Source organism: Erpetoichthys calabaricus, chromosome 3 (genome assembly GCF_900747795.2).
Source record: "Erpetoichthys calabaricus chromosome 3, fErpCal1.3, whole genome shotgun sequence".
NCBI classification, from domain to species: domain Eukaryota; kingdom Metazoa; phylum Chordata; class Cladistia; order Polypteriformes; family Polypteridae; genus Erpetoichthys; species Erpetoichthys calabaricus.
This window is the reverse complement of record NC_041396.2, coordinates 86,302,310-86,319,339: the sequence shown is the minus strand read 5'-3', so window position 1 is coordinate 86,319,339 and position 17,030 is coordinate 86,302,310. Positions and strand designations below refer to the sequence as shown.

Sequence of the window (17,030 nt, the reverse complement as noted above, 5' to 3'; positions counted from 1 at the left end):
CTCCGGTAGATGCAAATGCAAATGAACTATTGTAGGATCTAATGCAGTTCATAAAGTTTTTACTTTCAGGCACATCGTTAGTTAGAAGCTTCTTTAGATATTCAGGATATGAATGTAAAGGAGGCAGTCTACTCTGACCTTTTTGACAACAACGTGTAAATTCATTATTTGTATTGCCAGTTGTTTCTTCTGTGAAGTTAAGTGAATGACAATGATTGCAAATGACATTCATTAATCCCAAAGAATTTTCCTCAATAGTGGATTCCTTATTGAAGGCGTTTTCAGCCATTTGGCGTAAGCGTTTAACAGGTGTGTGGCGTTGATGTCCGTGACGGGCATGTTTTGCTTTTTGCGTTTGATAGCCTTTTTGTTGCATGTCCATTATTTGTGACGCGCAATTTTTTTCTCTTTTTTTATTCGCCTCCGCTTTGCGCAAAGTCCGTTTCAGTCTACGCCGTGCATTGTTTGTATCGAGCCTTGTCCGTTTTTGTATGTCGGTCATTTGAGCTTGTTGCTTTTCGCGTCTTGCTTTTTTTTTTTCTGTCAGTTCATTTGCGCGTTGTTCACGTCTCCGTTCATTTATTCTGTCTCTTCGCTCCCTTTTTTGTATGTCTGATACGCGAGCTCTTTCGGTTTGAAATCGTGCTTCTTTCGATGCAGCACTTTGACACGCGCGCTGAATGCGTCTACGTGCATTGTGTCGGTCCATTTGGGCACTTTCCCGTTATCCTTTCCAAATCGTTTTGTACCCGTGACCGTGTATTCATGACTTGTTTCTTTCTCAGCATGCGAAATATGGATAAGTAATAAGGAGGATCGCACTCACTGTTAATATGTATCCTTTTCTGCAGTTGAACGGTTAATAGTGCTTTATTGAAAGGACATCCACCTATGCTGACACTTATGCCGACACCTATGCTGCCTAGTGTGAAGGTGTCGACGTTCACTTTAGAATATGTGGCTTTGGGTGTCACTTCTTATGGATGTGTGGGGGGGATTGTTGTTGCGCGAGCGTCTTCTTTCTTTTTGTGTTCCTGTCTTGTTTGAATCCACCTCTTTGTGTGTATCCCGTCCCTTGCTTGTAGGGTCTGTGGGGTGGTTTTGTGTTCTTTTTTTTTGTCTTCCATGGGCTTGTTGAATCCCCCTCTTGGTGTGTGTCCCGTCCCGTGCCTGTAGGGTGTGGGGGGGGGGGGGGGGGTGTGGTCGTGCCTTGCTGTTGTGCGCTCGTATGTTCTTTTTTTTTGGTGTGTCTAGTTTCGTGTGCAATGTGTTTCGTGCTTTCCCCGCGTTTGACTACTTTATGTGCCTTTTCCTTTTTTCGGTGCGTGCTCACTCCTTGTTTCTGTGGTCTTGTCCGCCTCTCGCGGCCCCTCATCCGCCTTTGTCGCCCTCTTTTGTCCGCCTTTCTCCGACTCTCGCGGACTCTTTTTGCGCCTGCGCCTCTCGCGGACCCTCATCCGCCTCTCTCGCCCTCTTTTGTCCGCCTTTCTCGGCTCCTCAGCCGACTCTCGCGGACTCTTTTTGCGCCTGCACAGTACGTCTGTTTGCAGCTACGGCCCATGGCCGGATGTGCCTGCGTCCATCATCCGGTTTAGCATTCTCGGTTAGTAATATGGATTCCTTCTGCTATTACATGAATAATAGTAAACCTCTGATCACTTATGTAAGATTCCATGAAACTAAACAACAAAACCAGATTTACTGGTATTCTAAAATAGCGCATGAGAAGGCACAGACAATTTTTTAATAAATGTCATTAATCAGCTTACAGTATGTTTCCAGAATGCACAAATGAAAACATGGCCTTATTCATTCAAATGACAGATACCTGATTATGTGACTTATATTTGATTTGAAAGCTTTTGTTACAAAAGTGGTTTTGTTGCAACTTTAGTGCTTAATAGTTCAAGTGGGACAGATATTATGATTTTTAGACTTTTATTTTGTTACAATTGGTTAACCAACCATTTCTGTTTTAGTTGATAATTCACCGCAAAACAGAAAAGGCATTCAGGTTCTGGTAAATGCTTATTTATTGTGGTGAGGCACATTAAACCTTACCTTTTCCTGTGGGAATGTAATTCGGATGGAGATATGTAAAATTTAAATTATTATTATATTAAGCAGTTTGTGATGATATTTATTGGGCTGCCATTTAAATTAAAAACTGATTTCTTCTGAACAATGCTACATATGAATATCTCTTTTTGTGTCTGTTTTACAGGGCAATCATTGCAACACTATGATGGAGAGAAGTCGACGATAACAAGAAAGGGCATGCCAATATGGAGCCTGCCCAGACCAATGTATTTGGAGTTGGCGTGGAGAATCGGGATTTAGGATTGGACATCCATCAGCAAGGGGAAGGAATGGTGGTGCTGCAGGAGATTCAGCTCAATGAACAGGAGAAACCACAGCGTTTGCTGCAGGAAGATGAGCCAACAGTAATTCTCGGTATGGCCAAAGTACCATACAGGACAGGTGGGAAACTGCCTGAGGTGGAACCAGACATTTTCACCCATGAAGAAATTGCCCAAGAAAAGCCATGGCAGATCTACACCCTAGAGGGAACACGGCCCCCTGTGGTTTCCCTTAAGGTGGATGCAGAAGACTCTTCTGAGAAAGAACTTGAAATTTGTCCGGATGAGGCAGTGCAAGTGGAGTTGGCAGACACTGAGGAAGAAGTGATAACAGAAGTTTGCCCCAATAGCACTGTGTGGCATGTAAATTCCCTTAATGGAGAAGAACATAGTGAATGCCCAGTCGTGGAGGATGGCTCTGAAGCTAACACTAGTGCCTGTGGCACCACAGGGTCTGAGAGCCCAGCTCCATCAAGTAGCTATACAGGTACATATACAGGTAGCATGGGGAAAAAGGTCATAATCTAGAAGTGGGAGTATTATATGCAGAAGGGTAAAGATAAGAGTAAAATGCCATTTTTTTTAATTCTTTCAAAGCCCTTTTAATTTCATGATATATATTATTAAAGTTTATTCTAAAACTAGTCATTTAGCCCGTTACAATAACGGGCGCTAGAACAGTAGTGCATAAACATTAGTAGGAACAGTCTATATTAAATGGCAAAGGACTTTGACCTCATTCTTTTTGTTGGTCGTATTTTTCTTTCTTCCAGCCTTTCTTTTGTTGATGTTTACTTGCTGAGCTGACCGTTCTTCGTGGGCTGCCGCCGTGTATTGTGTGTCTAATTTTCTGTGACAGTAATACTGTCTTGTACGGCTCTATTCAATATGGGCGCGCACAAAAAGGCGAGCTTCAAAAGGGCGACCTCAATTGAGCGCGGCGAATAAAGGCGTTCATAGATAATTTAGTTCAAATGGCTCTGGAATATGTGAAGAGCAACAAAGGTGCAGATCTTTATTTATGCGCGCCTTTATTCGCTGCGCCCAATTGAGGTCGCCCTTTTGAGGCTCGCCTTTTTGTGCGTGCCCTTATTGAAGGATGCCTGTGCGCGCCCTTATTGAAGGATACCGTCTTGTACGTCCGCAGGCTTGTACGTCCGTAATATACCTTTAATTTTCTCTGGCGGTAATACAGGCGTGCGCGTCGGTAATATGCCTTTAATCTCCTCTGACAGTAATCCTGGCTTGTATGTGGCTGTAATATGCGTCACTGTATTGTGTACCTTTAATTTCCTCTCGCAGTAATACTGGGTTGTATTTCCGTAAAACGCCTCTAACTTTCTCTGACAGTAATATCGCGCGTCGCACCATGCCCCGCGCATGCGCATTTCACCAGAAGACACCCACACACGGACACCTGGACGCACATAGGGATTTTATATATATATATAGATATAGATATAGATATAGATATATATAATATAGATGCATTTAAATTAATAAACAAGAGAATGCATTCTAACTGTTAATGTTTATTGAACAAGAAATTGTATGTAGCCTATTATATTGACCACTGAAATAAATATAAACCTTTAATTAATACAACATAAAAAGAAACTGAAGTTAAAAATGACATTTTACTGGGGCAAAGTTTTAAAATACCTAAGAAGAGAAAAGTGAGAAAGCCATTTCTTACTGCTAATAACTAGTTTGTTTCATTTAGTTTAATCCATAACCCACTGGATTTTGGCCACAATGGAGAGTGGACGAAACATAGTAGAATTTAATTTTAAAGATTGAAAAAAGTATATATGATTTATATATGGGAGTTGAGAACGCTGAATTTTCAGAGGAATGCACACTTCTTCCCATTATATTATCCGCTGTTCTGAGGGCCGACTGTTAGTGATCACAAGGTGGCGCTCATGGTGCATTATTTTATTAGTGATAAGATTGCTTCATTTAATCTCTTTACTGTACATGTTTAAATCTGTGTAATAGGAAATCTTACAGCTACTAGGCCACTTGCTATGGTTATTTTTGAGAAGGTTTTGATGTGTATGTTCCAACTGTGTTTATATACTGTACTTCATAAAACGTTGCAATGTTTTATACTTTCTCTTAATACTTGGTTTGTTTCACAGTGGGGAAAAAACTTACTTTTGAGAAACCCCTTATTAGCAAATACAATATGGAATTGCAAGTCTAATGAAATTAATATTAATGAGATCTAAACATTGAATACATTGTGTACAGTGTTGTTACTAAACATATTACTGTAATCTACTATTTGCAAACATCACCATGAATTTGACTCACTCAGTTGCTACTTTTCAACAAAAAGTTTAGCATCACTGTGGTTAAATAGCATAATGGCTTATGTGATACTCTTGTGCTGTGAAAGTTAGGGCTGTACTGTAGCACAAGTTTAACAGTGTATTTAGTGCTTTTAATGTTTACACTTTGGTATATCTACATTTTTAAAATTTAAACAGAATAAAAAAAAACTATACTGATTTTAATCTTAAAGTAAAATTATCATTACTATACTGCAATCAAAATCAACAAAAGCAAAGTTGGTGAAATTTAAAGACTAATGAAACTGAATTATAACAACATTTCTGGTATTAAGTAGGAGAATGCATTTATTAATAACAGAACTGAAAAATTTAACTTAAAAAATTATTAACTGTTTTCTGTGGAGGATGATTGATCACTGTTTTCCAAACCTTTGCTCTGTTATTAAGACACTCATATTTTTTAAACAGTTTGTCCAAACTAATTAATTTGTGAAACTCCCTTGTTTTTACACAGAATAAAAAATAAACTGCATGGTGAAAGGTGAAAAGATCTAAGGTTAATGATTCTTTTAGCACAGGGTGTTTGTGACCTGCGATTGGTGATACATTGTCCAAGACTAGTTTCTATCCTAATCTGCACTCAATCTCACAGGAATGTGCTTCTGCTTTATGCAGCATAAAAGTGTTTTACGTAGGCTGAGGCATTGGATGGGTGAGTGAATGAAAGGTTAAAGCATTCAGGGCCATCCTCTTTACAGTAACTGTGCAGCTGCTTACTTTTTATTCAAGACTTCTTCACTCCAAACACATTCAGTAATAATGGTGACCATGACATAAACATAACGATCCAAGATATTCATCAGCTTTCTAAAGATATATTTTGTGAGTGTGCAGATTTGTGTGTGTGTGTGTGTGTGTCTTCGGAGGGAAAAGGGGTTTTAATGGTTCAGTATGTCTTTCTCTCTCTGCACCATTTAGTCAAGAACTGCATCCAACCTTAGACAACCTTAGAGTGCCAGGCCATAGCCTAGTGCACACCTTGATCAGTTATCTCTTTAATTCAAAAGACCTGACTTTATAAACTGGCTACTTGTATGCTTGTTTGTGCAAAGCTTCATATCGACCTTTACCAATTCTCTGTTTGGCAGTGGGACCTTTCCTTAACAAACCATTCTTCAAAAAATTCAGTTTAGGATCATTCATTGCATTTTTATTTTTACTCCCTAGAAGTGTTTTGCCATGTGTCTGTCCACTGATCCCTATTGTTCCTTCTGCCAGGCGAGCATTCCAGATACTTTTTTGCACATGTTTTATTAGTACCCCCTGGTCCTGGCTTTGTGATTGTCTATTGGTAAATTTCTCTCATTTGCATCTTCACAAGCCTCATTTTTCAGTCTTACTCTCCTAGAACTCTCAGTGGTGATCAATGGTTCATCTGCTTCAGCTATATATATAAAATTCTTTTCACGTTTGAAATGGAAATTACGTATGACACGCATTATGGAAATTACATATGAAATGGAAATTATATATGACCACGTGATATGCAAATTATGTATGACCACAGAATATATTGTAATACAGGAACTAATCACTTCGTGTGTGGACGCCATTTTTATATCGTCTTTACGAATTATTATTTGTGTGAGAGTTATTTTACTGATATTGAAAAGAAGTAAACACAAACACACCGATCTATCCCATAGAAGTGCGCCCTGCATCACCCTCTCCCAGCCCTCCTGTCTGGACTACAGCGCTGAGCCGTCCGCCGCCAGGCGTGTTCTGACAGAGAAGTTTTATTTATTCGTCCACGTGACTGTTGTGGAAACTGCCACATTGTAACTTTTTTTTAGTTGGCAGTACTTGATAGTAGAAGAGATGAGGAAAACACCTTTGCGTCTTTCTACTTTTTAACTGCACCAAGCTGTAAACAATGTGAAGACGAGACCGCTTTCAGCGGTGAGGGGTCGTGAGAACAAATTGGACGCTGGGAGGCATGGATCTACTACCGAGAGATGATCCAAATATATTTTAGCTGCTGTTAGTACTACTTACCTGTTGTGTTATACCACCTTTAAAATGTAGTTTATCTGAAACCACTCCAGTAGTGCTCAATGTATCTTTACTTCTTAAATGTTAATATTTTACTGTTTAATAAGTTATAACCTACATTTTATTTTTTTTCCCTTGCACTCAGTGAGCGAAGCCACTGGGTAATCAACTAGCATATTATAAAATTGCATGCTCTAGTGAAAATTCTGTAGAATCAGATGACCAGTCGTTGCTGTCATTCTCCTGTCTCAGTGGGGAATGTCATTTGGGCTGCATTTTGCTCTTAGGTTTTGCTGTGGTAGTATGTTTATTACTGTCTTTACAATTTTTTTAACTGTTTATTTTATGATAAACATTTTTATGTTATTTCTATAGCTCATTAATGTTTTTTAAACTTTAATAAATATTTGAGCACAATAAACTGGATACTTGTGAATGTGTCTCCCTGTTGAGGGTTGGATTTTGACCCGTGTTGTACAGAATTGGATTATAACAGATTATGAGGACTAATTAAATAAATGTGTATGTAATTGCAATGCAAATTATTATATGGTACCTACAAAATTAAAAGCCTTCTGTTTTTGAGATTTATGGTGTCTGCATAATAATAATGTGATGGAAAATCAAAACGTAAAGACGACTTCCCCTTTAATACCGGTAACTGTAAGCAGATGAACGTAACGGTCAGATCACTTCTTCATATAGTCTCCCTGCAGGTCATTGCATTTCTTCTATCATTCCACTAATTTCTTCATTTGAGTCAAGTCAAGTGGCTCTATTGTCATAACATTCGCACACAGTATTGCAGCATACACTGGGCATGAAATAAGTTCCCCAGTACCACGGAGCGAAATATACATAAATACAGGACAATTGCAAGACATGTAAAGAACTATCTTATGTAGCACTTTTCTAACTATTCAGATCACTTAACATAGAGAATGGGGAATTACTTCAACCTCCTCTAATGTGTAGCATACTGTACATCTCGATGGTGTGACGGCAGCCATTCTTGCACCAATACACACACCATACATTAGCTATCAGGTGGTGAAGGGGTGAAAGAGATAGTTAGCCAATAAGGGACAGGGAATGATTAGGATGCCAGAATGGACAAGGACATGATGAGCAATTTGGCCAGGACATCAGAATTCAGATCTTTTATGACCACAGAGAGATGTGGCTGGGTGTGTAATGAGAGCCCCGGAAATAGCAAAGAAATTTTGGGGTACCTCTCGGGTCCTCCTGCTTATTGCCCAGAGACAGCAATTCAGACAAAAGGCACCCATTAAGAAAAGCAGACAAAGGAGCTCTGTTGGGCAGGTTGCTCTGGCCAGTAATGATGCCTCCTTCAGGGACACCTGGGCTTTTATGGTGGCTGGACCAGAAAGAGTGGGGTTAATTGCCTTCTTTGGGTGACTTCTCTACATTGTGGGGAAAGAGGGACATGAAATCATTAGCAGCGATGTCACCTCTTGTTTTGGCTGGTTATTCATGTCAGCCTGTAAGGCGGTCCTCTGACACGCATGCATGACAAGATCTCAGTTTTATATCTCATCCAAATGGTGGCGCCATATTTACTGCACTGGGGCATTGGGGTCCACACACAGAGAGTAAGTGCCTCCAATGTCCTAACTAACACCTCTTCTAGTAGTAACCCAAGATTTTTCTCTTTGTTCTCACATCCAGGTACAAGCCAGTGAAATTATTAATTGGATGTCCAACCAGCATGCGACACTCACTGGTGCCAGAACAAACAAAGAGAGAGAGGTTAGGAGCAAGCACTGATACAGCCCATTGCTGCACCCACCACATGACAAATCAACTCTGTATCTCAGATTAGGACCTGAGTGCAGCCATGCAATGAGTGACAGACACCTCAACTACACACTAGTTCAGATGGAATGGAACAGTGTGAGGCTTTTTATGGTGGCTGGAGTGCCAATTCTGCCACCAGCCCCAGGTTTTTCCCTGCAGGTTGGAGGGCCTACATACAGGGCTGGATGCAGATTAATGTTATACCCAGGACGGAGCAATTGCAGGTCAAGGGCCCAACGGAGTAGAGTCACTTTTGGTGTTTTACTGATTTCGAAAAGGCAACCTTCCGATTGCCAGATCCCTAGCTTCAGAGCCACCACTCCTCCCTAATGTATTAAAAAATGTATTAAAACATATAACTCCATCATTTTTCAGAAAAAATGCAAATGCAGATTACCTTAACTGATATACACCTTATTCAAGAAGGTAAGAAGCAAATAATGTAAGAGTGACACAATGCTTTAAAACAAAGAAAAATGACTAGGAACAGGTGTCTGCATCTACACTGTAACTAGTGCAGAAGTACAGTATCTGATTTTCATTGGGCCATTCAAGATAGCAGCAGTCCTTTTGCAGTACCCTTGCAGTTATTAACATTAATTAATGTTGTTAATTAACATATTAAGCAACATTGAGATACATAATGCATTTGTGAGGCCTCATCTAGGAATGTTGTCTGTAAGGGCATAACAGTAGTAGAGAGGATCCAGAGGTGATATAAAAAAGTATTAAAATGATGCAGTTATTCCCTTAAAGTGAGTTCTGCATTCATGTTGTAATAATTTTAGAAAATAATTCAGGGGGCACATACGACACATGGCATAAATTACCAAGTAATCTAATGGATATCAGTACTTTTGAGACCTTTACATCTCAGCTTGACAATGGGCATTAATGAAGTGTGAGCAGCAAAGAGCTAAATGGCCTGTTCTTTGTGATTTTGTGTTAGTAAACCAACTTAGTTCTTTTTACAGTATTCCACAATTACACAACGTATAAAATTTTATTACTGTGATTTTTTACATTTTTCGACAGAACAGTTTATCCTACAAAATGCTTTTTTATTTGCCTTTCTTTCATTAATTGCATTCTTTTAAAGTTTTTATTTCAGTGTACAGCCCTTTTTTATCCTTCTTTGTGGATACTGGCTACCAGACTTGATCCTAGCTGTAGCTGATTCCTATCCATATTACTTCTTTACTTAGACACTACCGTGTTAACTTTAAAAACATAAATTAAACATTTCTTTTTTTATAATAAAGAGTGTGAATGGATGACAATGATTTTCTTATTAATGACTCCTATCCTAGTTAAACTGTTGTTTAAGTCCCTATTTAGGTAATAGTGTTCATTTGCTTTTAAAATATTTAGAAGCAGGCAATTGAATAGCAGATAAAATCTATAAAGAGTAACAACATAAATTCAACAGTGTAAAGGACTGCCCTGATTATGAAATGTTGAAAATTAGTTCTTCCTGGACCATATTTCAGCACCCTTGCTTTTGTGATTGCCAGAACAGTAGCACAAAACCTTCCTCACACATGGAGGAATCCGAACTTTTGCCAGGAATCTCTAGGTCTTTTCAGCCATAGCAAACATGTTATGAATTCAGATGGACTAGACAGGACACTTTCACTGCTTCCAGTTCTCTGAAATAAAATACCCTAATTTTCAAGTCTTTTTTAAACACTGGAAATTTATCAGATCTGTGCATGGATTTAAATAATAGAGATTTTCTGAGGGGAAACAAAAATACCAGACCTTTGTTTAATCCTTGTTTTTTCTTTTTAATAAACGGACTTATCCAATAGCCATTGAGCCAATTGAAATGGTTAATGGCCTCCTAATTGTGGCAATCCAATTAAAGGATACCAAAAGCCAGCTTTAGACAAACTTTTAACTCTGCAGCCTCAGAGTTCCAGTGACTAAAGTTAGAGTTCTGACAAAGCCAGTGTCAGTTGAATCTACAGTACATTAGATTATTTAGCATTTCCTTGAGTAATTATAGGAGGATGCTTGCATCGGGTTAGTGTCCTGCATTGGTTCTGATGCTGCCAGGATTGCATGCAGCTTGACAGTAAAATGGAAAAAGCAGGAAGAGAAATGGATTAATTGAACCATAATCATTATAATAAGTAGCAAATGTCATTATTAATAAATCTTTAGAACCTGTAATTGTTTAGCAATTATGCAAAACAATTTATGAAAACATTTGAAAGTAACTATCTGATATACATTTTCTTTTAATTGCTTATCCAGACCTATCACAGACATCCTCTCCTTCACTTTCTGATCAACTCCGGCTCGGTCGTGAAGAAACCTCAGGGGCAGGACTAAATGTTGAGTGCCGAATATGTGGAGACAAGGCCTCTGGGTTTCATTATGGAGTACATGCCTGTGAAGGCTGCAAGGTACATCTTAACAATATTTTTGTAACAGGAATTTACCCTGCAGATACTTAGAATTGTTATGCATGAGTAGGCTATTGACTATTCACTTGAGGTGAAGACCTCTCCCCCATTATTATTTCTATTTAGTAGTTTAAGAGTATTCATAAGATGTGTTTCTGTTTTCATGGTTATTCATTTTTTATTCATTTTCAAATTGAATATTCCTGTGCATATTATGGCTACATTGTGCCTCTCATTTCAGAGGAACAGTTGGCAGAGTAATGCATTCTATGGCAGTGTTTAGAAACATACAGTAACATTCAGCATACTGTGCAGTATTACTCTTCACTTTTTGCCAATAGCACTGCACTGCTTACTCATGTCGTCTGTAATGTAAATGATGGAGTCCTTTTGCTTTGAGATTTTTAGCCATTTCTGGCCTGATCTCTTTGCAAATGTGTGTTCAGATGTATGGTCAAGGAGGTTTATGTTGTAACTGGTTCCTTTATTCTTATGGTCTCAAATTTTCTGTTTGATAGGGATTTTTTCGGAGGACAATCCGAATGAAACTTGAGTATGAGAAATGCGAACGAAACTGCAAGATTCAGAAAAAGAGCCGAAACAAATGCCAGTATTGTCGCTTTCAAAAGTGCCTCGCTTTAGGCATGTCTCATGATGGTAAGTGCTTCTACTCTTTGTAAAGAATATTGTGTGATAGAGTAGAAGTGTTTTGTCAGGGATGGTAAAGTTCTACAAGGAAAATATACTTAAAAATAGTGTCTATATTAAACAAAATTAACTTGAGGAAAGGATGATCACAGAGAGAGAAAACATTAAAGTTCAAAATTCCAAATTGCAAGGAACCCTTGGTAGCTGATGCAGGCTAACTGGAGTTGTTCAAGGGGTAATTTGCTTTTTTTATTCTTATCTTCTGCTTTAAAACAATGGCTTCTGGTTTGAGAAGGCTTCAAAAGCAAGTCGCCAGCCCAACAAAGAAATCCCTTGAGTAGAGGAAGACATAGCTGTCTTAACATAAACCCATAATAATCTCCATCCAGCAGAGTCCTCCTGATAAATTTGGGTATAACCAAGCACAATCTGAAGGAGCTTAATCTCCTTGGCGTTAATCCTGAGCATGATTTGGGCATGGAATTCTATGCAATTACTGTTAAACTCAAGTCAAACGCAGGTTGATGTGTAATGATCCACTTTGTAGTCCTAAACCCACATAACTTTTGGGACAGTATTCTGCTGTCATTTAGTGCATGAAAAAAGAAAATGCTGCCAAAAAAATGAATATTTCTATTCTATTTTTTCTGCCCCTTTGTGGCATCAGTCATGCAGGTCAGGCACTGATTTTCTGCCCTCTTGTTTGCAAACAACAGAAAGAAATATAAGAAAAGTGTGCAAATAAACACACTTCTACTGTCCCAATTGCAACATCTAGTGACTGTCTTAAAGCACATCACACAAAGGACATGTACTTAATCTGCCTGAGTACAGAAGTGAGCACCAGATATTTACACTGCATTTAATAGAAAGCCAAGAGGTGGGGGGAGGCCAATGAGAAATGGGGTGCAAAACAACATCCCAGTGGTACAGTTTGAAATCTGGGAGGGACACACGTAAAGTCATCTGCCTTGGTCAATGTGAGATCCGTATCATTGTGTTCAAATAGTTTAAATGTGGTAATATAATAATCTTAGTTATAAATAAACAAGATTGGGTCAAAAGAGGGGGCGGCACGGTGGCGCAGTGGGTAGTGTTGCTGCCTCGCAGTTGGGAGACCTGAGAACCTGGGTTCGCTTCCCGGGTCCTCCCTGCGTGGAGTTTGCATGTTCTCCCTGTGTCTGCGTGGGTTTCCTCCAGGCGCTCTGGTTTCCTCCCACAGTCCAAAGACATGCCGGTTAGGTGGATTGGCGATTTCTAAATTGGCCCTAGTATGTGCTTGGTGTGTGGGTGTGTTTGTGTGTGTCCTGCGGTAGGTTGGCACCCTGCCCGGGATTGGTTCCTGCCTTGTGCCCTGTGTTGACTGGGATTGGCTCCAGCAGACCCCCGTGACCCTGTGTTCGGATTCAGCGGGTTGGAAAATGGATGGATGGATGGATGGGTCAAAAGAGGTTACATTGTTCCATGAAACAAGTCACTGAGTGTGTTCACCTGCAAACACAAAGCAAGGACAAGGTGATTAACCCATTAAGGCAGAAACCTGGTTTTGTTAAAACCACTGTGTACATGTGCAAGTCCTTTTATGGAGTTTGGGGAAAATATTCCAGTGTTCTAGAAATGTGCTAAAAGAAATTAAAACATCATCAACGCCTGTCGTGAATCTGAAAATGAGCATGGTTCCTGTGTCTCCCAAGCAGTCTAATGTTACCTTTTAAAGTAACTTAGTTACATTACTCACTACTTACAAAAAAGTAACTAAATATGTTACATAGTTCTGTAAAGAAACAAAAGCACAAAAGGGTCTAGGGCACCCAAAGGCAAACCCCATGTATTGAAAGTAGGCAAAAGATATAAAATAAAACACATGGTACATCGCTAAGTTAGAGGTCTGCCCAAGATGGCGTTGTTTCCTCTTAAGTTGGATTCTAGGATAAAGAGGCGGGTCCAGGTGGTCTGACCCTGGAAGTGACATCACGGTTGGTAAAGTGTCAATCTTACTTTCTTCAGGAGGGGAAGGAGAAGAGGGAATATTATTACACATGTTTTGGTGAAAATTACAGCCACACAAGCCTTTTGGTTGCTCCCCAAGCACACACGTGTGACATTGATTGTTACACAATGTTATAAAATGTATTCTCTTATATGAAAAATTGCAAATCTTAACATCTTTAACTCTGCCACCTCCAGCTCTTTCCCCTTTCTTTTTGCCAGTGCCACCGTCTCCAACCCACATAACATAGCTAGTCTCACTACTGTCTTGTAGATCTTCCCTTTCACTCTTGCTGGTACCCGTCTGTTACAAATCACTCCTGACACTCTTCTCCACCCACTACACTCTGCCTGCATTCTCTGCCTCACTGATTAAAAACTCCACTGCCATCTCTCCTAAACACCTCCATGCTTCCACAGTTATGTCATCTGGACCAACAGCCTTTCCATTCTTCATCTTCTTCATAGTTGTCCTTACTTCCTCCTTGGTAATCCATTGCATTTTCTGTGTCACTATCTCCATGCCATCAATCCTTCTCTCTCTCTCTCTCTCTCTCTCTCTCTCTCTCTCTCTCTCATTCTCTTCATTCATTAACCTCTCAAAGTACTCTTTTCATCTGCTCAACCAACTTTCCTCGCTGGTGAGTACATTTCCATCATTATACTTTATTACCCTAACCTGCTGCTCATCTTTCCCAGTTCTGTGCCTCTGTCTAGCCAGTCAGTAGAGGTCCTTTTCTCCCTCTCCCTCTTTCTCCCTCCCTCTTTAGTGTCCAACCTCGCATTCAGCTCAACATACATGTTATCTTTAGTCTTTGCCACCTCTCTCTTCACCTTACACCTTATCTTCTTGTACTCCTGTCTACTTTCTTCATCTCTCTGATTATCACACTTCTTCTTTGCCAACCATTCCACTACCAGGTTTCTTTGTCCTCCTTCCTCTGTCCAGATGACTTGCCTGTCACCCTTCTAGCTGTCTCCTTTACCACTTCTGTTGTAGTTGCCCCCGCTATCTGGAAACTCATCACTGCCACCCAGTGCCTGTCTTACCTCCTCTGTGAACTCCACTTTACAGTCTTCCTTTTTCAACTTCTACTATTTGATCCCTGGCTCAGCTCTCACTCTCCTCCTCTTCTTGATCTCCAACGTCATCCTACAGACCACCATCCTATGCTGCCTAACTGCACTTTCCCCGGCCACCACTTTGCAGTCTCCAGTCTCCTTTAGACTGACCCTCCTGCATTGGATGTAATCCACCTGTGTGCATCTTTATATACTTTTGTATGTCAAACTGTGTTCCTCCCTCTTCTTAAAATACGTATTAACCACAGCCATGTCCATCCTTTTCGCAAAATCCACTACCATCTGACCTTCTTCATTCATTCATTTTTGCAGTACCTAAACTAAAGTGTTACCAAAATGTATGACCGAAAATCACTAGAGACTGGCCCTGAATGTGTGTTTTTTGTGCAAATTCAGTAAACTGCTTATGGATGGATCCATTGATATAAGCAGAGGGTATAAAATAATTAAAGTAAATTGAGTATTCAAAATGTTTTATAGACATTTTGCACAAGTATGGTATTTCCTTAATCAGGAGATGTGTCTATGTAAAACTACCTGAAATTAAAGTCTACACCTGTAGAAAACAGGAACAGACAGACAGCTGAAGACAAAGCCACAAAACTAGCTGGTACAGAGGTCATTGTGAAGAGCCCCTATTCTAACTCCAACTCTACCAAGTTACTGTATAAGCTTCCCTAAGAAAGATGATTTTACAACTCAGATTATTATTATTACTAGGGGGCTTCGCCCCCTGCTCGCTTCGCTCGCCAACCCCCGTGTTTGGTTTTCCGGATACACACTTTTAAGATTTTTTTTTCTTTGAATTGTTGCTATTTAATTAGTTTCACTTTTATTTCAAAACTTATGTAAAAACAATATTTGGAATTTTTCGAGTCCCAAAATGTTGAATCTTTTAAATGAGGTCCATGAGACATGTACTTAGTGACTTTGTACCATAATTCAGGATAGGTTTCTCTGTTTGGAATTTCAGCACAGACAAAACGATCTACATCATCAGCAGTTAATCATTTTTTTGCAAAGTAACCAATAAATGCATGGGAGGTAAAACACGTTTTTGAAATTCTCTGACTTAAACGCCTTACAATATTTACATACTTCTGACATATCACCTGTGTCCATATATTCGATCTCTATTCGTCTTGTAGTTATTTCTCCGAGTAATCATTTCTGTTTTTTTGCGCTAATGCGATGTTTACTTTCTTTTTTGACACTGTCGTTTTTTTCTGCTTTCATATTCTGTATCTTGCTCTGCATGTGTTTCGCGCCTACGTTTTTTTTGAGTCTTTTGAATTCCAGTTTTCATTATCTCTAACCTGCTCTGCATGTGTTTGGCCCCTTTGTTTTGTAATCTCTTTATGACGTTTTATTTTGTTTTCTACTCTGTCTTTTATTTCTGACCTCGCTTTGTCCTGCTTTTCTTTCAATGACACCTGCTCCATGGTGATTATTTTCCCTTTTTTGAGTAATAATTTCCGTTTTTTTGCGCTACTGCGATCTTTACTTTCTTTTTTATATACTTTCTAATTTTCCTACTTTCATATTCTTTAACTTTCTCCACATTTGTATCGCAGATACATTTTTTTTTTTTTTTAGCCTTTTGAATTCCACTGCTTTCATAATCTGCTCTACATGTGTATAGCGCCAACGTTTGTAAACGTGTTTATGAAGTTCTACTTTGTCTTTTACTCTGTTTTTAATTCTGAGCCCGATTGGACGTGCTTTGTTTCAGTTCCACTTGTTACAGGCTGATAATTACTTTCCTTATTTTCTGTATTTGCGCCTAGATTATTTTTTCTTTTTTGCTCTTTTTTTCTGTCCAACGCTCTCGAGTCTCTTTTCTCTGCGCTGCTTTCTTCTTTGCTTAGTCGTCGACGTTTCATTTATAGCGTATTGTCCTTATACGCTTTATATGCGCTGAGACCCTGGATCTGTGTGTGCTCAAATCCTTCACACGACTGAATGTTTTTCTGCCCCGTTGTCTTATTTGATAGACTGTAAGTAGGACGTGTCTTGCAAGAAACTCATGTTCTATGTCATCGAGAGATGGTCCTGGGTCAATCTCTTGGCACAGTGTCTCATGTTTAAGGTCCTCATGAGTCTTTTAACTGTCTTCCGTGATCTTAACGTGAAGATCACGTCTCGATGCCCTACTGTTTCTCTCCAGGATTTTTTTTATAATAGAGAGATTATTACTACTAATAGGGGTACACATTAGCATCACCTGTTCTGTTCCTGTATTTGCTCCTGTGCAGCTCCACTGCCAGTATCAACAGTGGCCATTCATTACATCTCTTTATTTCAGCTCAGTTCACCCCAAACAGTTTTCACAATTATTTTAGATTTGTTCCTTCTTTGTCTTTTTAATT

At 39.4% G+C, this 17,030-nt stretch overlaps 1 protein-coding gene across 2 annotated transcripts in view; it reads left to right on the top strand.

Annotated features, from left to right (window-relative positions):
- ppardb (peroxisome proliferator-activated receptor delta b) overlaps nt 1–17,030 on the top strand; it is a 75,024-nt gene that overhangs the window by 39,646 nt on the left and 18,348 nt on the right. For both annotated transcript variants that reach the window (XR_007934440.1, XM_028797035.2), the window contains exons 2-4: nt 2,225–2,847; nt 10,790–10,941; nt 11,460–11,598. Coding sequence is in view for 1 of the 2 variants with exons in the window: in XM_028797035.2 (XP_028652868.1) it covers nt 2,286–2,847; nt 10,790–10,941; nt 11,460–11,598 (853 nt within the window). In the remaining variant the exon portion in view is untranslated. The remainder of the gene's footprint in view (nt 1–2,224; nt 2,848–10,789; nt 10,942–11,459; nt 11,599–17,030) is intronic.